The 25,686-nt window shown below is 37.4% G+C and overlaps 1 protein-coding gene across 1 annotated transcript; it reads left to right on the top strand.

Annotated features, from left to right (window-relative positions):
• Window positions 1-155: 155 nt before the first annotated feature.
• On the top strand, window positions 156-17,125 carry LOC144578386 (uncharacterized). Its single transcript, XM_078343036.1, has 5 exons — window positions 156-447; window positions 1,602-1,664; window positions 14,820-14,834; window positions 16,157-16,609; window positions 16,710-17,125. Exons 2-4 carry the CDS (start codon window positions 1,636-1,638, stop codon window positions 16,506-16,508), a joined length of 396 nt encoding a protein of 131 aa, XP_078199162.1. The 5' UTR covers window positions 156-447; window positions 1,602-1,635; the 3' UTR covers window positions 16,509-16,609; window positions 16,710-17,125.
• The last annotated feature ends 8,561 nt before the right edge of the window (window positions 17,126-25,686 follow it).

Here is a 25,686-nt window from a genome sequence, read left to right as displayed (position 1 = left end):
GTGTGTGTGTGTGTACTAGTTGTACTGTACTGGCAGAGGGGAGGAGGTAGGGGAGGAGGTAGGGGAGGAGGGGCGTGCGCGCCGGGTGGGGAGCCAGGGAGGACTTCGCCGCTGCCTCCCTCCCTCCCGCCGCAGCTTGACCCGGTAGTGAAGGCAGAGAGAGAGGCAGGCTGGGTCTGCCTGGCAGCCTACGGGAGGAGGCGGGAGCCGGGAAGGAGGGGAGCCGAGGCCCGGCGTGGGGAGGCCGGCAGGAAGGGCCTCGAGCCCAGTGCAGACCTTCCTTCAGCCTCGGTGCGGCCGAGCGGCCCGCCAGGCTGCTGGGGGGGTAGGACGTGATGACTTCCTCCGACCTGGGCTCCAATGGAGCAGAAATAGCGGGACCTGGACTTGTGGCGCGCCTGGTGCCACATCTCCGGCGCTGCGAGCCTCCTGGCGCGGGATCCTGCCGTGAGAAGGAGCTGGGGCGGGGCGGGGGGGACCCGGCGGGGCATTGCGGGAGAAGGCCTGGGAGCTGGGAGCACTGCATAGAGAGGTTTCATCTCTTCATCTATACGGTCACTTATTTGTCTCAAAGTTCTGAGAATCCCCTCTTGGAGTAGGAGAAAGTTAGAGAACTGGAGGCTGCCTACCCTGACTGCGCAGAGGAGGGAAGCAGCCTCGCGCGCCCCCACAGTAGGGTAATGTAGTGGAGTGCTGCGGTTGTCTGGTGAAAGGCTGTCCCTTACTCTTGGGAGGTAGGGTAAGGGGCTTCACTTTTCCCGAGTAGGAGAAGCAGAAAGAAAGGGTCCAGGGCTAGGGGTGGAGGGGGCGGATGCAGTGAGCAGCCTTCGCAGAGAAATGGGCATTAACCAGGGACCTGCAGCAGAGAGAAGGCAGAGGCACTCCCTTACCCAGGAAAGCCACCAAAGTCCGGCTTGTACCTGGGCAAGAAACCTTAAGACGACCTGGCCCAACACTCCCCTGCTCACAGAGAAAGGGAAGAAGGCTCCCTAGGATAAAAATGGCACAGTCTGGGCTGGAACTCAGCTCGCTGACCCCAACCAATGTTCCCTTCCTTTAGCCACGTTTGCATTCAGGACAGGTGAGGACACAGGCAAAAGGATGCAGGAAGACTGCGAATTTCCACGGGAGAGCTAATTTCCTGTGAGCCATTAAGAGTGATCTTTTTTAAAAAAATTCCTGCAACTGCTAAATGAATTTCATTTGCTTAACTTTTAAATAATATGTTTCAGACTAAAAAAAAGTTGCACACCCACTTATCTCTTTAAAGTAGAGCATGAAAGGCACTGAACAGGTAGGATTCTTAATGTCTGAGATGAAGGTGATGTGGGAGACAAGCAGTAGAGTTAAAAATGTTGAGTCGACCCAAACAGAAACACCAGATTTTAATCCAGGCTCTGCTGCTCACCCAGAGTGTGATCTTGAGTAAAGTGCTTGACCTTCCTGATCCTCAGCTTTCTTAGTTGTTAAACAGAGTTTAGAAATACTAATCTGTTAGGACTGTGGTGAGGATGAAATTAGGGAAAGCAGGCACAGCAGTGCTTTCTTGGCACAGGTGGTAGGCGTTCAAAATGATAATTCCTTTCCTCTTTCCCTTTTAGGTGTAACTTACTATTTGGGGAAGAGGGGGATCAAATGCAGTCAGAACTGGAAGACGTCTTAAAGTAAGATGATTTGTTTAACCTTGTGTCTTTTTTCACTTGAGGAAATAGATTCTCTGTGAGTTGGTTGGACTAATGAAGCTTATTCAGTGAGCCGGGGCAGTGACAGATTCTGAAGCCAGAGCCCAGGAGTAGGCAAGACTTGGTAGCAAAGCCTAACTACACCCGAAGAAGTTGAGTGTTAGCATTATGATGCATGGTTCTAAATGGAAATTCATCATGAGAAATATATATATATTTATTAGGGTTCTGAATACATGTTAGATGTTGTTGTATAGGCTTTAAACAATACTTCATTTCTCCTGCCGTTTTGATAAAGTAGGTACTGTTATCATCTCCTTTTACAGGTAAGGAAACTGAGGTATAGAAGGATGGACTTTTGCAAGGCTACAAATCTAGTTAATGGTGAAACTTACATTCAGACCCAAGTGGTTCAGCTCTAGACTTTGTCTCAGTCACAGAATTGAACTCTTTCTCTCTCTGCACCTACCATGTGTCATACCAGCTCTCAGTACATAGCGTCCCAAAAGGTTGGGTCTGCTTTTTCTTTCAGGGTCAATTAGGACAAAAGTAAGCAAATGGAGCAGTATTTGGTCATAACAGCATGCTCCTCCCATCCCCTAAAACCCAGGCATGTCATTGAGGTGTGTGTCTGTTAATTTCATGCTCTTCAACTTCAAAGCCACTCTTCTTTGCCCTAAATTGTGACATGAGAGCTGAAATCTGCAAATGTCTTTATGATCGGTTGGCACAACCGATCTATTTGCCTTTGTCAATAGAAGGTGCTAGGGGAACACTGCAGAAAGAAGGAGCTCCTTTTCTTGATTCCAGTGCTTTTCTGCTTGCTCCTATGATGTGGTGGCCAGTGAGTAACTTTCTGGCCAGTGGTGTGCAAGAAGGCCCTGTTACATAATCTTCAGTCAATTTGGCCGGTTCCCCAGGGTACATCTCTCTGTGGAGCATCACTGGCATGCCAATGGAATGGCTTCCTAGCAAGCTTTACTGAAAACACAGCTGATGGTTTCCTCAGCAGCTCAGTGTGTGACACCTTAAATTTCTGGACCATTAAGTGGGCCACAGCCATATTATTTCCAATGAGGTACTACGCTCAGGCTTGGTAGGGTGGAGGGTGGGTTGGGGGAAGTTCTTCTCGGTTATTCTCCTTGGGTACGCTCCTGCAGCCTGTGAGGTAGTGGCTACTCCCAGTAACCACTATTACTGTATGCTTTAGCTCTTTTCCTCTACTAATAGTCAATACCCTTTGACTGGATCTTGACTGAATTGGAACCCTGAGGAAAGCACTATCCTTGGAGTCAGAAACTGGGATTACACTTTTTTTTTAACTTTCAATTATGGTATTCCTCACATTTACTTTATTTCTCCACTGTCTTTACCCTTTTTCGATTTGATGCTCTGTGAAGAAAAAGTTATTTCATCACTGAGCACTCTGAGTGTAGAACAGAACACTAAATGTTGCATGCTATTCCAAAAGAAAAATAGTTTAGGAATCCTAAAAGTGAAAGAAAGATATGAGTGCATGCAGTTCTTAGAAGAGTTCTGTGAGATAGAAGCTCGAGGCAGACATGGTCTCCACCCAGATCTCCTCGGATCCCTTTGGTTGAATCTGAGTATCCTTCCTCCGGTTTCTGTGTTCTTTGCTTCTCACAGCCTGCCCCAAGACTGTCTTTGGAGGACTGCCCAAACACTACTAGACTCACTTTGTCTAGTGGCACAGAAAGCCAGACAGAACTACCTGTGAGTTTACTTCTCTCCCAGGATGCCCTTGGCCAAAGACTTTCCTATGCCTGGTAGCATTTCTTTAATAAATCATTTGCATACAATCATCATCTCAGGTTTGACCCTGGGGATCCTGACTTAAGACACTGCTATTCTTTTTTTTTAAACAGTTGAGGAAACTGAGGATCAGGGTTTTTAAACTGCCCCAAATACCACTACCAATAAGAGATAGAGTTGTGGTACTTTTTTTAAAGGGACCATTATTCTGCTGACTACAGTATTGTAGGGTATAAAATATCCTATCCTCACTGTTTCTTAGTTCAGACTGTCAATATCACGACTCCACTGTTACTGTGTTTTTTTCTTTCTCCCTGCCTTTTACCTCAAAAACCTCTATTGTGTTGCCAGAAAGACTTTTCTGAAACTCTCCTTTTTTTGTATGTTTAATGTGCCCCCGCCCCAGGGTGGCCCATTAAATACACAACAAAGTTCAGACTTCTTTGATCCTCTTTCCCACCTTTTTTGAATGTTCAGCCATATTTCTTCATGTACCTCTGAGATAGGAACCCAAGACCACAAAGCTAATGTGGTTTCTCCAAGATAAACACAAATGAAAGGAGACCTCTTTACCCTGTGTATACTAGGCCCCTTGGAATATAATTTAAAACAGGAATTTCAACATGGAAATGTAATAATATTCACATAAGGGCAGTAAGGTACAGTGGCTTGAGCCAGTCTCCCACCGTGTCTGGGGACTAGGACAGCTGACCCAGGGGTCCTACCTAAGGGTCAGACTTGTGTCTTCACTCCTCCTTTCAACCTTTTACTTCATCCAGAGTTGAACAGCTTGCTTTCCTTCACTTACCAGGCCATTTTATGGTTCTGAGTTTGCCTGAAATACAACCCTTTTTCTCTCTGGTCTACACCTGCTCACCCTCAAAGAAATACCTCTGGGCCCACCTTCTTTCTCAGAAGCATTTTCTGACTCACTTCTGTTACCAACACAACTTTTCTTTATGTCTCCATGTGCCTTTTGCAGAAACACAACTTCTAAAACACCTCCTTGTTTTCAGATCTGTCTTCCACAGCCAGAGTCAGTAGGATTTTTAAGGATAGGTTCCATGTCTTCATTGCATTCTTGGTGTCTGGCACATTGTCTGACACAGTGTAAAAGCTCAGTAGAATTTTGCTGAATAGCAGATGTGTCTAAAGTGAGGGTGTCCAAAATTTCATTTAATGACCACTGCTTTAATATGAATTTTTGGCTGAGGCAGGAGAATAGATTGAACCCCGGAGGCAGAGGTTGTTGTGAGCCAAGATCACACCTCTGCACTCTTGCCTGGTGACAGAGCAAGACTCTGTCTCAAAAAAAAGAATTCTTAAATGATTATCTCTTTACACTCATAGTAATGTCTTAAGATAACAGAATGCTGGAGGACACATATCAATGGAAAAAAGACGAAATATATTTATCCATAAAGCTGATGTTAAGAAACCACCTTCTTCAAGAGCTAGAGACAGCATTGGTCTGTACGGTTGAGAGATGGTGATGACATGGTGAGATACAAACTTGATCTAGTTCACAGCTTGTTGTGGTCATTCCTATTAATAAACTTCTTTTCACAATTGTTTCAATACTCACACAAAAACGTTAACCCAATCTGCAGTTATACCCCTTGAATGTAAAATAAAACAAATGCCCACAAAAATGATTCCATATTGAAAAGGTAGATTTACTCAGCCCAGTGCAGAGTTTCTTAGACTTTTCTGTCAGTGTCTTTGACAAGGATGTACTCACCTAACCCCACCAAGAGCAACTTTATTTCATCTCTAGTTTTCATCTACAAATTCATGTGGATTTTAGATTCTTCTCTTTTGTAGGTTTATATTTGCACTACTATTAAATGTGACTCTCTCTCCAAACTTTGTCTAACTTATGTTACAGAATGATTTTTCATGTTTATCGAGTGGCTTCCAGCATTCCTGGCTCACTTCGGTGACACTGTGGGTGTGCCCAGCTTAAGTCCAGTAACTGGAAATACAAGCCCAAGTTCTGGAAAGTTTGGCTGCAGAGATATATGTGGGGACACTTTGAAACTTGATTTATTGGCCGTAATCAACAGAGTGGTTCAGAAGAGGAAAAACTTTGAACTGCAATATTATAACATCCTTTATTAGTCAGGGAGAAGAGAAAACACCAGGGAAGAAACTGTATTACAATGTGAAAATGTAATGTTAAGAAATTCAGGCATCTTGGAGTTAGTGAGGAGAAGTTTTAGGGGTTTAGACTCCTCAAAACACGTGTAGACAGAAATGTATATTTCATCTGATATCAAATGACATTTGTAGTACTAATATTTACCTCAAGACTTCACATCTTTTGGTGATGGCATTTTTTAGGTTTATAGCAATTAAGTTTGCGTGAAAGCTCCAGGACTGTATCATTTCAGTCAAGAATTAATGTTCATTGATTGTGCTTCTGCATTTCATAGAACTATCTTAGAATTTGTTTTAGTTTTATGAGGGAATATATGGTCCAACTTCTGTATATCTCAGGAAGTTACTCTCAAACAGCATGTCAATTAGTTACCTGTCTCCCTGAAAATGATCTGGGAACATGGAGAGGAAAGGGCAGAACAGGCAAAATTTGACCACTTAAATCTAAGCGTATTAGATCATTTTGGTTGCTAGAAAGTCCTGAATGATGTGACTTTCATTGTAAAACACCTCTTTGTGTAGAATTCATGGCCCAAAGAGTACATAAAGAGTGGGGAGGGAACTGCAGTTGCAAATAGTTAAAATCATTGCTCCATCTTAACTGTGCAATTCACAAAATGTAGAGAAATTTGACTATCTCAAGAAAGACAACAGGAAAAAAATATGTTTTGTTTTGTGACTTTAAAATCTTGCAATATTTTCTATAAATGATAATGGGTGCTTTAATAAGAACTCTTGATACTTTTGTTACTGTATTCAATTTATGCATATAATACAACAGGATCATATTGTTTTGGATTTAGAAATGTATTCCTTCTTATGCAATCTTATGAGTCACACTGCTTGAATATCTTCACCTAAATTTATCTTTCTTTCTTTCTTTTGTTGTTGTTATTTTGCACTCTACTTATTTGGTGCTGGTCAGTCTTTTATCAGTTCATATTCTATTAAACTCAAAAAGACATCCTCATACCTTTTGTAATTAGAGGCATTCCTTATTAGATTTTTTAAAACACTTCAAAAATTCAAGTACTTTGATTTCATACCATCAAGTAGCTGAATTTATCCCCCCTCACTTTTGAAATTTAAGGGAGTAGTTCAATTTCTGTCACTTTCTACTTTGTGGATTCTAAATCTTTTAAAACCATCTTGCCATTTTCATGCACTTATCTTTTCAGAAAACTATGAAACACTACTTATCTCTTACTTTTATGTTTCTAACTGCTTTTTTTCATATTATTCCCTCTGCTTTCTAAATGCACATATTAATTTATTCTTTTTATTCTCTATAGCTCTTCTCAGTAAATGAATTCAGTTTCCCATCAATCCCCATAAAATTTTAAAAAATAAATAAGTATTCTGTTTTTATTTTAGCATGATATCTAGTGCCTATATTTTAATTCTTCCTCTTATTTTTAAAATAATTTTATTGATATAAAATGGCAACAGTTTCAATTCCAAGAAAGTGAAAGGAAACAAAGGAATGATATTATGGGCTTAATTTTGTCAGTAAACTCGAAGGTGAAAAAACGTTTTGGGAAGAAAATGAGCATATTATTTTGTGAAATAGTAAGGAACAATCAGATGTGTTTTCTAGTCTCTGGAAAAGCATGTTTTAAGAAATTCAATGAAATGTTCATCATGTTTGCCTAGATTGTTGAGAAGCAAAAATGCCGATGAACATTTGGAAATAGTGAGAATGTAATTCTAATTATACTATTTTAGTAATTTTGGAAAACTCTCCAAACACTACTCTGTATGGATGTCTTTCAGAATATGAAGAGTACTAGTGGTGTTATTCTTCCCTTTTCTCTCCACCACAATATATACATTGTATCACACATATATACACAGTGTTGTGTGTGTGTGTATAGTTTACATGTATTGCACACACATATATAATTTCCAAATATTACATATAATTTCATGTAATTTATAGATCTATTAAGGCCCAACCATTTTCTTGGATAGGTGATTCTTTGGAAGTCCAGCTTAAATAAAGCCCTTACAGAAAGTTTTTTTATTTATACATAGTCACCTAAAGTAACCTTATCACTGAAGTCTTAGTACATTCCACCTGAACATTTTATCACATTTCTTCCTGGCTTCTATTATGACACTGTTGACGTATCTCAGACATATCTCAGATTCTTTCAGAGCATGACTCATGTTTGTATTCCTCACTGAGGTTGGATGAATAAGAGAAACTAAAGTAGTAGGAAAAAACAGAATGTGTAGATATCAGTGACTGTGAAGGGTCTAATGTATCTATTATAGTAAGCATAAAATCAACTGACATCAGCAAAGTAAACCCAACATTTTTAATGGTAATTTAATAGATCAAGAGGAGCAAGCAGGTTTCTGTCTGGGAAGGTGGTAAAGTTTTGAGACAACTGTCTCCCATTTTCTCTATCAAGGGGAGTCATTGTAAAAGAAAAATGGAGGGTAAGTTTCTTTAAGAGAAAATTGTAGCTTAAAACAGGTCATGGGATAATTAGAAATCATTTAATTGCTTCAGAGGATTTTAATCTTTCAGCTTCTCACAATTAGATCCTAAGGCAGTAAAAGAATCAGGAGGTATGAAAACCCATTGTCTGTAATCTCTGAAGAAAAGTGGACATTAGGGGAGTCAGTTGAAAAGCAAAGCTATCACCATTTTCTAAAGAGGAAAAAGGTGAACTTCATAAACTATAGACCAAAAAAATAGGACATCAAGAGAAAGAAGTGGTAATACGAAGCTAGCATAAGTTCACAAAGAACGAGTCAAATCAATCAATGTACATTTTTATTTATAAAGCGTGACTTGTTCATTGTTAGTTCATGTTAGCTTAATCATTAAGCATTAATGCCATCACTGCAATGCCTATGTCAGCAATAAATAATCAAAGACCAGGCTTCCATCATTCTATTTAATAGCTTCAAGTAATGCTTAAGTTTGCAAATGCTCTTTTAACACATTCTCCATATGCAGCCTGCCTAGTGCTGCACACACTACACCTGTAACTTCCCCCTCACAGGCACTTCTAATATTTCATGTGCTCATCCAGTTGACTTCCCCCACTGGTGCCTCATATTGAATCTGTAGAATCAGACCCGCTCGTTTTCCACAACTCTTCTGAGTTTTTTCTTAAATAATTCGCTGACCCTAAATCTGTCAGATATTTGAAGACTACTAGCACAATTTTTTGTATTTTGTTTTTTTAGTAGAGATGGAGTTTCACCATGTTGGTCAAACTGGTCTTGAACTCCTGATCTCAGGTAATCCACCCACCTTGGCCTCCCAAAGTGCTGAGATTACAGGTGTGAACCACTATGCCCAGCCTAGCTCATGTTCTTAAAGGACAATTATGAATATTTTTATCTATAGTTAATTTTCATTAAGATATTGATCAATTAATAGTTATATATGTTCTATAAATTAATCCTATCTAGTTTGAATCTTAAATTGTTTGTGTATATTTTATAGTGTAAAAATTTGACATTTTAATAAAGTCTCCAGGACATACTGCTAATTAATGACTAAGTTTCCTACTATAGGCCATATTAAAGTTTTTTTTTATATTGTTAACAATATTTTGATAAGGATGATAAGGAAATAAGGAAATGTTTCCTTTATTTGTTAACAATAGGTGTTTGGGGATTTTAAAGTGAAAATTGAAGTAAAAGACACCATACATTTAGTCTGTTTGATTTCATGGCTGCAATAGTTCAATAATTTATAGAAATATTTTACAGAACAAAAGAACGACAAACATATTACATTTGTAAGCCCCCCAAATATTTTAAAGGATAATGGTTGATATATGAAAACTCTCTGAAGCTCACACTTCAGAAGGAAAAGCTAAAAGAAGTTTACATTTTCCTAGGATTAATGGAGATTCATTTCTCAGTCCTTTTCTCTAGAGACAAATGTAGGTCTCTCTTGAAAAATAGATTTGCATATGGGATATGATTTAGAGAACTAGAAACATCATTTCCACTCTCCCTAAAATGTTTCGCTATGTTTTATCATACTGTCTGATAATTTTGCACTAAAGTTTTCTCTCTCAGATAAGAAAATGCAAATATCTCTGAATGGGTCTCTTTGCTTTAGTCATACTCATATGGCTACTACTGATCAAAATATGTTCATTACAGGATGAAGGGAATGTTGCCAGCCAACAAATCCCTAGAGTCTGCACTACATCGAACGTTGCTTAGCAATTTCCATGATTTTCTCAGTCTAATTTGCAAGAATCAAGGAGCTGTTTGTGTATGTTACATTAAGTTGTAAAATTGGTATTTATTATATGTTTCTATATTTAAAGCTTTACAAACAAAGGAAATGGAAAGTTAACAGGTGGATATGATAGTGTGGCTCTACTTTAGCTGGATGATAAGGGAGAGCTTCTCGTAGGATGTGTTTTAGGCCAGGACTTGAATAATGAAGAGTATCCAGTTGTACAAAAATCTGGGGGAAAGATTTTTCATGCATAAAAGAATGAAAGTGAAAATTGCCTACTCTATGTCCTGAAGTGGGAAGTTGGCTTGCCAGAGTAGGCAATTTTCACTTTCATTCTTTTATGCATTCAATTATACTACTTCTTATGTTAGTTCATAAGGGCTTCCACGATTTGGTTCCCACTCAAAATTTCCCTGACCTATTCCCACCATATATTGTGCTAATCCATGCATTTGTGACTTTGTGTATGCTGTTTTCATTGTTTAATATTATTCTCATTCATTCCTTCTTTCCTGATAAACTAATCTCTGAAAGTCCCCTTCAAGCATCCCCTCCTTTAGGAGGACACTGCTCACTATCTCCTGCCTACCACGCATTTAATTGCTCAATTTTTTTTTTCTTTGGGACAAGGCCTCTCACTCTTGTCAGTCAGGCTTGAGTGAAATGGCACAATCTCGGCTCACTGCAACCTGTCTCCCAGGTTCAAGCGATTCTTCCGCCTTGGCCTCCTGAGTAGCTGGGATTACGGATGCCTGCCACCACACCTGGCTAATTTTTGTATTTTTTATTAGAGACAGGATCTCACCATGTTGGCCAGGCTGGTCATGACTCCTGATCTCAGGCAATCTGCCCTCCTTGGCCTCCCATTATGCTGGGATTGCAGGCAAGAGCCATCCTGCCAGGCCTGAATTGCTCAATTTTTAAGCTGCCATTGTCTTGTGCATTGACACATTGGTTTGCAATTACTGATTTACATGTCTGCTTTTATCACTAGGACAGATTCTTTAGGACAGAGACATTATTAGTTCCTCTCTGGGCACATATGTTTCAACATATTAGAAGTACTTCAGAGTGCTATTACTATGTAGTGCACAGTATTAGTAGTAGTTATTCAATAAATCATTGTTAAATAAATGATTGTAATACCTTTTTGTTATCGTAATTTAACATAAGATAAAATTTATTTTCAGAAGTTTTCATGATGTATTTGTTCTAGTTCAAGGCCAATAGCCACTAGAATATTACCATTATTTAATGTAAAACAATAAAACATTAAATACGATCATTCATAGTTAATGCAAACCAAACTCATGGAAATATTGTGTAAAGATTGAGTAATTTTTGACATACAATTTTAAATTCAACTTTTTCGTAGAGCATACCTAAGAGATATTTTCAGCCTACCTTTAAATATGTTGGCATTGAGAGCCAGTTACTAATTCATTAAATTCATGATTTCTTTTTAAGTTATAGAAGTAGAATTATGTTTGAGACATACATTGCATTGTACTTACCAGAATTTGAGTTATTAACATGGAACCTGAGGGCTTCTACAATTCTTAAGTGCCTGGCAAAAATAGATTAACTGGATCAATGAGGAACTGCGGGGAAGAAATGGTGAGAGGTGTAGCAAGAGTTGGGAAGAAGGAGCGATGATTTGCTTTCAAAATTTTTTCATTGGTCTGTTTTCAGTGACAAACCCACTATGATAATACACGTAAAGTGAAAACATTTGGAAGTTCCCTTAGAAACATTTCTCTGGAGGTTTCTAATTGCACAACATTGTATAAGTGAAATGACAGTTACTGTCACAGTAAACTGAGCCAAGAACAAGGCAACAGGAGAAGAAAAGTATTAAAGAGAGTTTTGTCTTTCTCTCTTCACTCTTTTACTTGCTTTCACCAATCACCCAAGTTAACACAATTTCTTTAGAAAGGCTTCTACCATGCAGGTCTTCCTTAAAGTAATCGGTATTACCTGGCATGACATGTGACCCTTTATATATCAATCCCTTATTTATTTTTAAAGTTTATATCAGTATGGACTCCTAGATTTTTATTTAATAGGTTAGACTTTACTGCTAACATTCTTTATTCTGATGCTCAACTTTTCCAAAATTTGGCCAGCAGGGTTCTTTAAAGCTGGTTACTTTGGCCTTTCAACATGTACCTCTGATTCTTTAAGTACTTCCTTGTTTTCTAATATACAAGATATTCCATATTATTTTCATATTTCTCTTCCCCAGCTCTGGAAGCTGCCTTTCCTTCAAGGAGCCTTTGTTCCTTTTAGTGTCAAATAATATTTAGAAACCAAGATCTAGGTATTTGACTTGTATATTGCTGTTGGTTGGCCATTGTTTCTAGTTTCTTTCAGTAGACAGAGCTAAGAAATGTAAATAGAAATATTTGAATGTATGTATATGTAACATATTAAGTAAAAGTTAAACAAATTCATGAGTTCATATTAATACTTTCAATGAACTACAGTTCCCTTTTTATATTTTTGAAGGAAAAGTATCTGCTGTCTATATACAGTGGACATACACAGTAAAATACTGATCTTGAAAACAAATCTTAAATAGTTAATAGTTATAGAAAACATATCTTAGAATTCTAGATATTAAAGAGATACATTATCTAGAGCTGTGATCTAGATATCTTATAGTAGATCTTTGCCATGCTGTTTTGGATTTGTGTTGGAGTAGAAAAATCAGATCAGGTGACAAAAGCTCTTCCCACATTGGAGAAATCAAATAAAGCATTCATTACAGACAGAATTTTGAAATAAATGCATATATATATACACATACATATATATATATGTATATATATGTATGTGTATATATATAATATATATGTGTATATATATATATATAATATGGGGGTTATAAACAGTGAAGGAAATGGTGATACTATCTATATGGGAACAATACTAGCATCCTCCCTTTGGATGAATACAGTAGCTACAGATGCAATTCTGGGGAATCTGCTTAGCAATAACTTAACTGTTGCTTGGCTACAAGCATGGATAACTTGTCAAAGATGATGAGGAGTTGTGAATATCTAAATAAACTGGATTTGCAATGTAAAAAGCTTTGTGACTATCTGAATTCTTAGAGGTTTCTCCCAAGAAGGCATTGGATGTGGCAGACTTTCCTGTAATAATCTGTTTCTCCCCTATTTCATGAAAAGTCAGAGCTTCTCTACTTAGTTTACTGACCCTAAGTATATAAATTCAATAGAAGTAGAAGCCTGTTTTTACTGGTTTATTTGCTTTATTAAAAAAAAAGGATAAAATTTGTTTTTGATAGCATAATGAAACAAAGGTTCTTGATAATGGATCACATATACACTTGGTAACTTGCATAGTAATTCAACAACTTGAAAAAATATGCGCATATATTTGTATATGTTCATATATATGTTCTTTTTAACTTCAGAAGTAAAATAAATATTGGAAGAAGCCACAGATACTATAAAAAATAATTTGACCAGTATTGGGCAATGCGAATAACAATTATTTAGAAGTTACTGTGCAACAGATGCCATATGTGTTACATTTTATTTGATCATTAAAACAAGAAAGCTGTTACAGCTCTTATCCCCATTTCATAGAAGAAACTGAGATGACATACTTTGTTCAACTTGACCAACTTCTTATAACTAATATATAGTAGAGATAAAGCTCAAACCTCGTTAGGTTTGACTCTAAACCCCAACCTCTTTTGAGTGCATCATAACAGGGTTTTGTCAGCCCGTGGCTAGTAACAACTTTTACTAAATTGATTATTTGCTTTTTGTCTGTAAAAGGAAGTTGTTCACCTGTTTTGATGATCCCCAATGTTTTTAATATCAATAAGTATGTCCACCTCAGATGATAGTTTTTAATGTTTTGTTTACATGATTACCAGATTAAAAATAAAAACTATTACTTAGTGATACTTTTAAGTTAATTTTGATTTCATTAATTAAAATACGTCTGTCTACATCTGAAGAATAGCACTTGTGACAACAGCATAGACTGCTTCATTTGGAAAAGTAAGTTACAATTGTACATGAACCAAAGATACACAGAGAAGGTGTGGACCACACAAATGTGATTGACAGCTGCCCCGGAGTCATCTTAAGTTGACTTTTTCCCAAAGGGCCCCTAAAGGAGCGTAGAATCCCAAGAGAGAGATTCTATGGAGAGATATACTGCTGAGACCCATATTGCTGTCAGTGAAGTCCAGACAAGGAAGGGATCCCTAGCAGAGAATGGGGAGAGGAATGGATGGTCTGAAGAACCCTACAGGAACTGAAACACTCTGCAAGGGAAGGTAGATCAAGTATCAGCTTTGACCTCGGCCAAACCCAGGCAGCAACAATGGCAGCTCACAAAGCACCAGCACTTACACGCTTTCTTGTGCCCCTGCATCTCTTCCCTTCACCATCTGGAACCATCATACCATCATGAACCCTGTAAGTTAACAAGGAGGGGAAGAATGGTAAATTGGGAAAATAGATAAGTATCTGTCTAGGCCCTACTTTCATACTGTAGTCGAGCCTTCTGTTGCATGTGCAAAAGCTTTAATTTTGAGTGAAACTTGGAGTTTTTATTCTTCTCTGGTATACCTATCCATTTCAAAACTGGAACGGTTTAAGTGACTAAAGTACTAGGAAGTTTTATTACTTAATATAGCTATGGAGAACTGACCAAGATTTTATCTAAGATAAAGAGTATCACCTTACAGAGCAGATTTTAAGGGACATTATGAAAGAAAACAGTTACTTAGTGATTTAATATTGTTAATTCTGTTCTTTAGAATACCATCATATATTTAAATGCCTATGTTTCAAATAACTAAAACTATACATTTATCTGTACATGTGTGTGTATCATATGGAGCACATTGTCTTTTGCAGGGTTTCTTTATTTTAAATATCTATTTGGTTATTTTTTTGATTGATTTTCGATGTATGCTTTTTTCCTCAATGCTTAAGCTGTAAGCAAATAAGGTAAGGTCTTTATATGCAAGATTCTACATGCTTTCTTTTATAATTAGAGAATATTTTATCCAAACCTCATGTATCACGTGATATATTTGACACCCTGTTATAGATCATACTTGCATGCAAATGTTTATGAAATACAAATCATCTCAAATCAACAGGATCAAAATTGTATTTGAAAAATATATTCAATAAGAGGTGTAAGATGAGATAGAATTAATTCTAATTGAATTCACACAGGATTTGAAATTGGATGTAAATCTATAATATCAAATTACATCACATATAAATTACTACTAGATTTGCATTCAGGAAATTGTACTGTGTTCACATCTGAGTATCACTTAAAAAGGATATTAGAACAGATACCCTGCTTTTACTTTCGCTTCTCTTTTCCTACTGTTTTTCTTCCTCTTCATTAACCTAAATGTCATTGAAAAATCTCTCTATCTTAATTATCTATATTAAAGATTGATTTTGAGAAATGTAGGGAACCTAAGATTTACATTTTGGTGGAATATAGAATATAATTAATAAATATTTTATAAATGCATAAAAAGCGATAATTATTTTAAGATCTTAAAAGTGATCTATCAGACACTGAACTTTAGATGTTAAGGCTAGCAGAGATATACAAAAATCAACAGCTTTTAAGAATGTTGCACAGTTAGCTTAGAGATTCAGTATTGTCAGTATGTGGGCCTTAAAAGTATGTCATTTGAAACTGATATAGGTAATTAATTAACTCAAGAAATGCTTAGGTTTTGGGTATAGGTGCTGCAACTCAGAATTTCAATGTTGTCTGAAGGAGATTAGTATGGGTTATAACATGGACTCTAAAGCTACCATCTAAATGAGCAGATAAAGACGAATATTCTAGTACACAAGTCACTAATGGCCTAGAATGACCTTCTCACTCATATGATACAAAGAAGAAAGTGTATAAAACTTTTTGTTACAATGGCTATCCATGAAAAAAGAAAACCCTCCAAAACAGCAAAATCAAATAGATATCGACAGTCAACTTTATCCTGACAATTTCCAAGAAATACTGGTTGTGATTATAAAGCATTCTGAGACCAATGAATCTTTAGACAGTACTAATTCTCTACCTCAAAGCTATCCTTTACTTCTTCCTTATTGACAGAGTTTCTTTCTGCTCAATGTTTTTTATATTTAAATATTTGTTCCATTTGGAATTTGTCTTTGTTTATTCTATAATGTAAGAATCAAATTTATTTATTTCTCCTAGATGGCTCCTCAGTTGACCCAATATCATTTGTTAAAAAGTCTGTATTTGTCTCACTGATTTATTTATTTATTTATAGGTTCTGGAGTACATGTGCAGATCATGCAGGATTGTTGCATAGTTACATACATGGCAATGTGGTTTGCTGCCTCCATCCCCCTGTCACCTGTATCTGGCATTTCTCCCCACGTTATCCCTCCCCAACCTCCCCATCCCCCCACTGTCCCTCCCCTGCCCTCCCCAACAAACTGAAGTGTGTGATGCTCCCCTCCCCATTTCCATATGTTCTCATCATTCAACACCCGCCTATGAGTGAGAATATGTGGTGTTTGCTTTTCTGTGCTTGTGTTGGTTTGCTGAGAATGATGGTTTCCAGATTCACCCATATCCCTACAAAGGACACAAACTCATTGTTTTTTATGGCTGTGTAGTATTCCATGGTGTATATGTGCCACATTTGCCTTGTTTAGTCTTATCCTAGATAAAATATTCACCTTCTCAGACTCCCTGACACCAGATGTGGCCCTGTAAGGTAAGTATAGGCAATGAGACTAGGTATGGACCCACGGGGCTTCTCAGAATGTTTTAACTTTTCTAATACAGACAACTTTTGTCTCTTTGTCTTTCTCCAGCCTACAGAACAGCTGATGAAGGAGAAGCCATCTTGCTGCCATGATTTGACAAGCATGAAGATAAAATCTTTTCTATAAAGATAATGGAGCAAAAAGCTAGAAGGGGCCTAGACTCCCTAACTTCACACTTCCTGCTATGAAAGCATTGCTAGTATAAGGTTATGCTGCAGAAACAGACTTCTATGCCATATGCTTAAATACATCAAAATTCACACAATATCCATCAAATTGGTAAAAGTATCTGTTTTAAAGAATTAATCTGAGTGTCCCACAGAAACCTAATGCAATCAATCAACTCTCAGAAAAAAAAATCAATTATTTCATTGTGATTTTGAAGTTCATCTTTTATGATAGTTTAGTTATCAAACTGTTAAATACAATTTTTCAAATTTTATGAATAAAGTATATGAATCCTGTTATTTTCTCAGTGCGAGTGTGGATGATGTACGTGCATGTGGATGCACACACACGTACTCAAGGAGCCTGAAGAGGACCATGACTTTCTGGGCACTCATTGCTACTTATCTCTAACTCCTCCTTTAAATCTCCCCATTCTAAGTCTACTTCCTTAGGAAATAGGTACTAATATATCATTAAAAATGATTTAAGAATTTACTTATTTTGAACTTGTCATCATTGGTGGTTGGAGTGTGTGTGTGTGTTTATGTGTGTGTGTGTGTGTGAATTCTGACTCATTTATTTTATGTGATGGTAAGATATTCTATTGAAGAGATATTTTTTTATAGAGCCAAGCAATGACCTTCTTTCTCACTCTTGGACTTCTGTTCTAGCTGTCAGCCACTCTGAATATTGAGAACAATTAATAGCCAGCAGTCTTTAAGTTGGGAGGAAGAGAAATATAACCATTTCAAATATTGGTAATTTAAGCGCTGAAGTGACATTTTTGTTCAAAGCCATTAGTCCAGATGCTGTTTGCCTTGATAATAAAAATGGTCACTTTAAACATCACGTAAGCCACTCCTGAAATACCCCATCCTGTCCTGTCATTGAAGTGAAGGAAGATGAAAAGTTACTGGGTCAAAACAATACTTGAAAAGAAGGAAAGCAACTTCTCAAAGTCTGGAATCTGTTGCCATGGGAACTGGCTGGACTGACAAACAATTGGAGGCCTTTGCATACATTGCCCCTCAAATGTGAGAGCACTTGGGAGGAAGAAGACTGAACAAGGCTGCATTTTTGACCCACTACCCATCCCTATTATAAAGATTTAGGGATTTTGCTAATCACAGATTCAAACAGCCATCCATTTTCTGAAACATAATTTAATTTTAGTGGTAGCTAGGGACATTGCCTCCTTAGATTTTACTACCCTCTGTGTACTGATAACGACCAAACATATGGAAAATGTGGTTCCCTATAAAACAATATGAATAAAGAGGGGGTGGGGAAAAATGCTACATGGAAGCTTACAATGTGCTATCAACTGTAGGCAATGACAGTACTTATAAGCAATGCTTGGAAGGTATATAAGATCCTCAAATACTTTCTGGGGGGGAAATCTTAAAGACAAGACAATCTGAATGATCCAGAAATAAAGTATCATCCTAGAGACAGAGAAGCAGACAACAGATTAGGATTCCTTTTCAGTGTAGTCAAGCATATTTAAAACTAGAAATTGTTCAGAAAGTTATGTACATTAATATGCCTTCTGCTTTAAGAACACAAGGAGGTTTCTGTCAACACTTAAGTAGGAAGTGAGAGATACCTACAGAAGCCTATGTTCCTTTTTTCATGTCAACTTTTAGTTACAGGGGGTACACATGCAGATTTGTTACATGGATAATATTATGTGATGCTGAGGTTTGGAATATGGATACTATCACCCTGGTTGTGAGCATAGTACCCAACAGGTAGTTTTTTTACCCACTCACCATTCTCTCTACCCTCTAGTACTCCATAGAGTCTAGTTGTCCCATATTTATGTCCATGCATTTAGCTCCCATTTACAAGTAGGAACATGAAGTATTTGTTTTTCTATTTCTGCATTAATGTGTTTAGTATTATGACCTCCAGCTCCATCCACGTTGTTGCAAAAACATGAGTTTATTCATTATTTTATGGATACATAATATTCCATGGTGTATATGTACCACATTTTCTTTATCCAATCTACTGTTGATGGGCACCTGGGTTGATTCCATGTCTTTGTAATTGTGAACAGTGTAACAATGTACATACAAATGCCTGTGTTTCTCTGGTAAAATGGTTTTCTTTTGGGTGTATACCCAATAGTGGGATTACTGGATGAAATGGTAGCTCTGTTTTAAGTTCTTTGAGAAATCTCTAGAGTGCTTTCCACAGCTGCTGGACTAATTTACATTCCCACCAACTGTATATAACCATTCTCTTTTTGCCACAGCCTTGCCACCATCTGTTGTTTTTTGACTTTTTAGTAATAGCCATTCTTACTGGTGTGAGATACTATCTCACTATGGTCATGATTTGCATTTCTCTGATGCTTAGTGATGATGAGCGTTTGTCACATGTTTGTTGGCCACTTACATGTATTCTTTTGAGTAGCGTCTGTTCATGTCCTTTGTCCATTTTTTAATGGGGGTTATTTGGCTTTTGCTTGTTCGTTTGTTTAAGTTTCTTACAGTTTCTGGATATTAGGCCTTTGTCAGATCCATAGTTTTCAAATATCTTCCCCACTTCTGTAGGTTGTCTGTTTACTTTGTTAATAGTTTCTTTTGCTATGCAGAAGTTTTTCAGTTTAATTAGTTTTACTTGTCTATTTTTGTTTCTGTTGCAATTGCTTTTGGAGACTTGGCCAAACATATTTCACCACGGTCTATGTTGAGACTGTTTCCTAGGTTGTCTTCCTGGATTTTTATAGTTTGAGAAACATTTAGTCTATTTTAAGTTAATTTTTGTTATGGTGAAAGGTAAGGGTCCAGCTTCAATCTTCTGCATGTGACTAACCAGTTGCCCCCAGCACCATTAAATTAAAGACTCCTTTTCCCATTGCCTGTTTTTGCTGGCCTTGTGGAAGCTCAGATGACTGTAAGTATACAGCTTTATTTCTGAGTTTTCTACTCTGTTCCATTGGTATATATGTCTGGTTTTATACCAGTACCAAGCTTTTTTAGTTACTGTGGCTTTACAGTATAGTTTGAAGTTGGATAACGTAATGCCTCTGGCTTTGTACTTTTTACTTAGCATTGCTTTGGCTACTTGGGCTCTTTTTTGGGTTCCATGTGAATTTTAAAATAGTTTTTTCTAATTCTGTAAAGAATGATGCCAGTAGTTTGACAGAAATACCACTGAATATGTAAATTGCTTTGGGCAGTAGGGCATTTTAAAAATATTGATTCTTCCAATCCATGAGTGTGCAGTTTTTTCATTTATTTGAATCATCTCTGATTTATTTAAGCAATATTTTGTAGTTCTTGTATAGGTCTTTCAGCTCCTTGGTTAACTGTATTCCTAAGTATTTCACTTTCTTTGCGGATATTACCAGGCCTGTTAAATAGAATTGAGCCATCTTTATTCAAGGTTGAATACACAGAATAATATACAAGTGAATAAACAACACTTATCTTGAATAAAGAAAGCAAATGCAAACAAACTGTGACTTACAGATGAAATTCTTCATCTTATGAGAAGGGGAGAATTATCCTAAAACACTTCTTGAAATGGTTTTGCTATAAGAAGCAGAATAAATTATTTTAAAACATGCAGAACTGAAGCAGGAAATCTAATTAAAAATATTTAGTAGCACAGATATCCTGATAAGCTTTTAGAAATGTTAAAAATTATTAAAACCTGGGTCTCCAAATATATAGATTACCTAGAAACCAGAAAAAAAAAATACAAGAAAGCTAATGTACATTCCAGGCTGGCTTTAAAATTTAACCTTGGCAACACCAAATACAAAAAGATAATGGAAGGTGTTTATAGATATTTTTCTTTTTCTTTTCCTACAGGGTGACGAGGCCAAGTAGCAAGTGGCAACTAAATTTTTTTTAGTTTTCTGATATACAAGGGATCATAAATTATGGCACTGACACAGACCTCTGAAAAGTTTACTCAAGCAAATAATTCAGGGAGCTAAAAGTTAATTAAAATTGAGAAAAAACAGAAAATTTGGTATAAATGTTCTTTGGAAAGTATTTATATGAGTGAATCCAATTAATTTCTGTACAAATGTTAATATAATTTAATACAGTATAATAAATGTCACTTGAAAAAGAATATAATTATAAAAAATAATTAAAGCTTAATCATCTTTACCTCTAACCTATAATCTATACCCCATAATAAATTAAGAATGATCTGTAAGTGTAGAGATGGGTCACTAAAAGCATATTAAATTTCTTGTTTTACATAGAGGTTAAAATTACATTTCCTTGTTACATTTGAAGCTGAAAAAACACATAATCTAGAATTTATTAAATAATATAAGGAAGCCCAGAGAAAAATTTTAAAATGCTCAATTCTTTTAAAACTACTACTGATTATAGTAGCAAACAAAGCATAGGGCAGATTGCAATTTAGTTAACACAAAGATAAGAGAAAAATAGTGGAAAGTGCACAACTCAATGAGAAGTTAATGTAAATCCAGTTATTGCAGCTAACAGTTTTATATCAATAGACAACTGTCATCAGAGCTAATTACAAAAAATGCAATTATGTGCTCTTTTGAGAAACAATCAGAATTAAAAAAATTTTTGAATATGTAAGTGTCACATTATATCTTTTGGCTTCATCTGTCTGTGGACATTTGCCCACTTGTTTCAGACTTGCTAACTTAAAAAAAAATTGTAAGTTAAAAAAAAAGGCTTTATTTGTTATAAAGGGTTGTAGCCTGCAGGGTGGCAATTCTGACAGGTGAGGAAACACAGCCTCCAATCAGAACCAGAAACAGATATTGCTAGAGAAGGACAAAGGGAATAGGAATTTATGCTGAGCAAGGTGGCCAAATACACATATTCAATAAGCTACAGGAGACTTCATGAATATTTACAAAAGGAGAAACATACACAGGTGCAACTGAGCTTCATGTTTGTCCATGTTCAGAAAATGACAGTTGTGTGAGGTTGGAGATTTCAGCCCTCTGACATCAAATATGAAGCAGAGGACACACAAACTCTTAATGTACATTGTCCATAGACTGGTCAGAAACACTCCATGGCCAGTGGTCTCTTATTAGGCAAAAAAAGAAGGGTTAGCATCTTGCCATCTGTCCCAGATTATCATGCTGATGCTGAGATATGACATGTACCAGTATCTTCCTGGCCCCCTCATTTATGTGCAATCCCAGTGTGCAAGGAAATTAATTTCCCATGAGGTATAAGTTAAACCAATGGGAGACGAGAGAGATTGGATGAATTCTTCACCTTCTCTTTTCTGGATAAAAGGCCCTAATATTCACTCATGTAGCTTCTGGAAAAATAATGCAACATGGATGAGCTAACAATCATATTATGAAGTGGTGGCCAGCATGGAAACCTATCTTTGTATTGGCTTTTCTCACTTCCTCCCTCCCTTTTCCCCTCACTCCTGTACCTGGAAATGCATTTCTAATAAAATAATGATACTTAAGTCTTTGTCTTGGGCTTTGTTTTCCAGACTTCAGGGCAAGACAGTTGATAATAGATATTCTTAGAAAATAGACCTGGAACCAACCCAAATGCCCATCAATGATAAACTGGACAAAGAAATGTGGCACATATACACCATGGAATACTATGCAGCCATAAAAAACAACGAGTTCATATTTTTTGTAGGGACATGGACGAATCTGGAAACCATCATTCTCAGCAAACTGACACAAGACCAGAAAACCAAACACTGCATGTTATCACTCATAGGTGGGTGTTCAACAATGAGAAAACATGGGCATAGGGAGGGGAACATCACACACTGGGGTAGCTTGTGGGATGGGGGGGTTAGGGGAGGGACAGTGAGGTATGGGGATGCTGGAGAGGGAAAACACTGGGAAAAATGCCGATGTAGGCAACAGGGGGATGGAGACTGTAAACCACCATGGCATGTGAGTACCGATGCAACAACCCTGCAGGATGATCACATGTACCCCAGAGCTTAAAGTATATATATAAAAAAGAAAGTAGATCATAAAGATGAGAATTTAGAACGGGACTACTCACTGGCCTGACAGCAATGAGGATTTCCATGCTAGTGGTAACTAGGAGAGTGAAAATTCCTGGTTAGCAGTGGTGCCATGATTATGGAAGCTTTAACCTTTGTTAAATTGGGATGAAATGCAGGTGAAAAGAGAAGCATTAGAATAGATGAAAGCTGTGGTGTTTTAAAAGTATGAGGTCAGCAATAATCATAAGGATTGTGTGGATTGGCTTCTCTTCAAGCATTATAAATGTTGAAAAAATAAAATGCTCTGCTCAGGTTAGCCAAATGCCATAACATGGAACAATGTGAAATCTGAAGAACTTCCAGGGAAGTTTTTAGGGAGATCCTCCTCTCCTGAAACAACATGGCAGAATGTGCTGAAAATTAGGCTCAGGATTTACTGAAAAGGTGGCAGAGCCTCAGTGCATCCTGAATGCAAAGACTCAGGAGGTCCTTATGCAAAAATCAGTGACTTCTTAGGAAAGGAATAGAATGTTGAGACCTGAAATGGTGTAATTTGGGTAAACAAGCCTGAGGCTATTGAACTAACAAGTTCTGTTGAACTTTCAGGATAGCAGAAGAAGCCCTCTTCTCCAAGCCTCAGGAGATTTTACAATGACATAATTGACGTGAACGCCTCTCAAGGTAATGCTTTCCCTCATGGTCTACCCACCTCCCTTCATTGCCTCTAGTCAATAGCTAGGGTTAGGCCTCAGCACAGCCAGAGGACAGAAGCATAATCCATCTTCTGGAGAAAATAGTTTATTTCAGAGGAATTGACAGACCTGACTAATAAATACTGTGAGGAACTTGAGAAGCAAATGTCAGAATAAAACTTCAGATTTATACCCGAAGAGGTGCAATATTAGGCAGGATATGGGAGAATTTATTGAATAGAGGCACTTACGAAAGTCTTCTAATTTGATGATCTGGTAACGACACTGGTGTCTACCCCAAAGTATCCTGCTGGGATACTTGAGGCTTCAATATAGCAAATACAATGAAAAATTTGGAACATCCTAACATGGTATTGATGAAGGAGAAAGAAAAATGGAAGATATGGGAATGTTAGAATTGATTTACTATACATGACCTGAGTATGCACACCCTGATTAAGATCCTTGTGTGGCCCACAGGACACTCCGTAAGCAATGAAATTTTGAGAGGGTACCTACATCTTTAAAAAGCTCGATTGCTGGTGGCTGTGCTCTGCAAACTGTGGTTGATAGTAGGAGTTGATGCTGTTGAATTGGGCCCAGCTGATACAACATTCAATCATCAAAGGTGAGGCAGATGAAATTACTAGACTTGCCATCAATTTGCCTTGACCTGCACACCTGTGGTAATAGTTAATAGGCCATGGTGTTCTTAGCCATGAGATAGATAGACATGAGAAAAAGAGAGAAGAGATGATGGGCAGAAGGCTGACATTAGCTGCTAAATTTGAAACTGTGGTTTCCAAATGTAATTTAGTTCTCAAATGCAGAATTAATTGATTGAAGAGCATGGTCCCCTTGAGAAAAAAAGAATCTGCAATGCTACCTGAAGTATATACAGTAAATATTCCCTTGATTATTCTCCAAGGGGATCTGAAACCATTTCCAGCCTAACAGCGCTGGGGAATGAGACAACCCAAACATTTCTAGCACTGTTAGATATAAGTTCTGAGCTGAGACTGATGTCATGGGATCTGAAGCACAGTTCTCTGATGAAATTGGAGCTTGTGGAGGCCAGGTAGAGTTTGACCCAAGTCCATTTCACAAGCATATTTGCACCTAACCTGTGGTCATTTCCCTGGTCCTCATGTGCAGTATGGAAAAAGAAATACTTAGCAGCTGGCAGAACGCATACATTATGGTCTGCAGAATAAAAGCTATTAGGGCATCAAGAGCCAAGTGGCAGACCCAGAAACCACACTCCTATCCTGAGGAAAATTATAAATCAGACGCAACTTTATATCATGGTAAGAAATGCTGAGATTAGTACCACTATCAAAGATATAGAGGAGCTAGGGGTGATGGCCAACATCATATTTCTATTTAATTCACCTGTATGTACCCTACAAAAATGAAATGGATCTTGGCAGATGACAGTACATTACTATAAATTCATCCAATTGGCAGTCCCGATCATAGCTTCACAGCTGCTATATTATACCATCTGCCACAGAAGCTGCTATTGGAGCTACCACTTAGTTAAGTGACAGTACATTAACACAGGCTTTGGCACTTGTTAGAAGTCTACTGATCTTGCATAGACGCTTTATCTCCAATTCTCTTTAGTAGATAATCAAGTTCTGTTTTTATTCACATGGTAAAAACAGTAGTACCCATTTACTGTCAAGCCCAGGGATATGCAAAGTGTCCTGCTCTCTTTCACAATAGAGATTGCAGGTATCTTGATCATCTTGACAATCTCTAGAACATAACACTAGATCAGTACATTGATAACATCATGATAATCAGACTTGGTGATCAGGATATGAGAAGCATAATAGTTGTCAGAGGTGTTGGAGAATTAGAGATAAGCCTTATGAAGAATCAAGGAATGGTCACAGTTTTGGAGGTCCAGTCGTCAGTGACATGGCACAATATTCCTTCTTAAACTAAGGACAAATTTCTGTACTTTACAGCTGACACTTATCTGAAAGATGCACAATGTTTAATAGGGCTTTTTTGATTTTGGAGGGGGCCTGCACTTGATATCACTGCTCTGACTCATGTATTATTTGGTGACTTGGAAGCTGTTAATTCTGAGTGAGGCCTAATGGAAGAGAGAGTTCTGCAGAAGAGAGAGCCTGAGGTGTCTAGCCACTTGGGTCTTAGAGCAGATTGGCTTGAGGTAGAGATATCCATGGAAACATGTT

Source organism: Callithrix jacchus, chromosome 11 (genome assembly GCF_049354715.1).
Source record: "Callithrix jacchus isolate 240 chromosome 11, calJac240_pri, whole genome shotgun sequence".
NCBI lineage: Eukaryota > Metazoa > Chordata > Mammalia > Primates > Cebidae > Callithrix > Callithrix jacchus.
This window is presented reverse-complemented; position numbering and strand designations above follow the sequence as displayed.

Excerpts from the sequence above, each read along its gene's own strand:
- LOC144578386 (XM_078343036.1), top strand. The coding sequence starts at position 1,636 with ATGCAGTCAGAACTGGAAGACGTCTTAAA.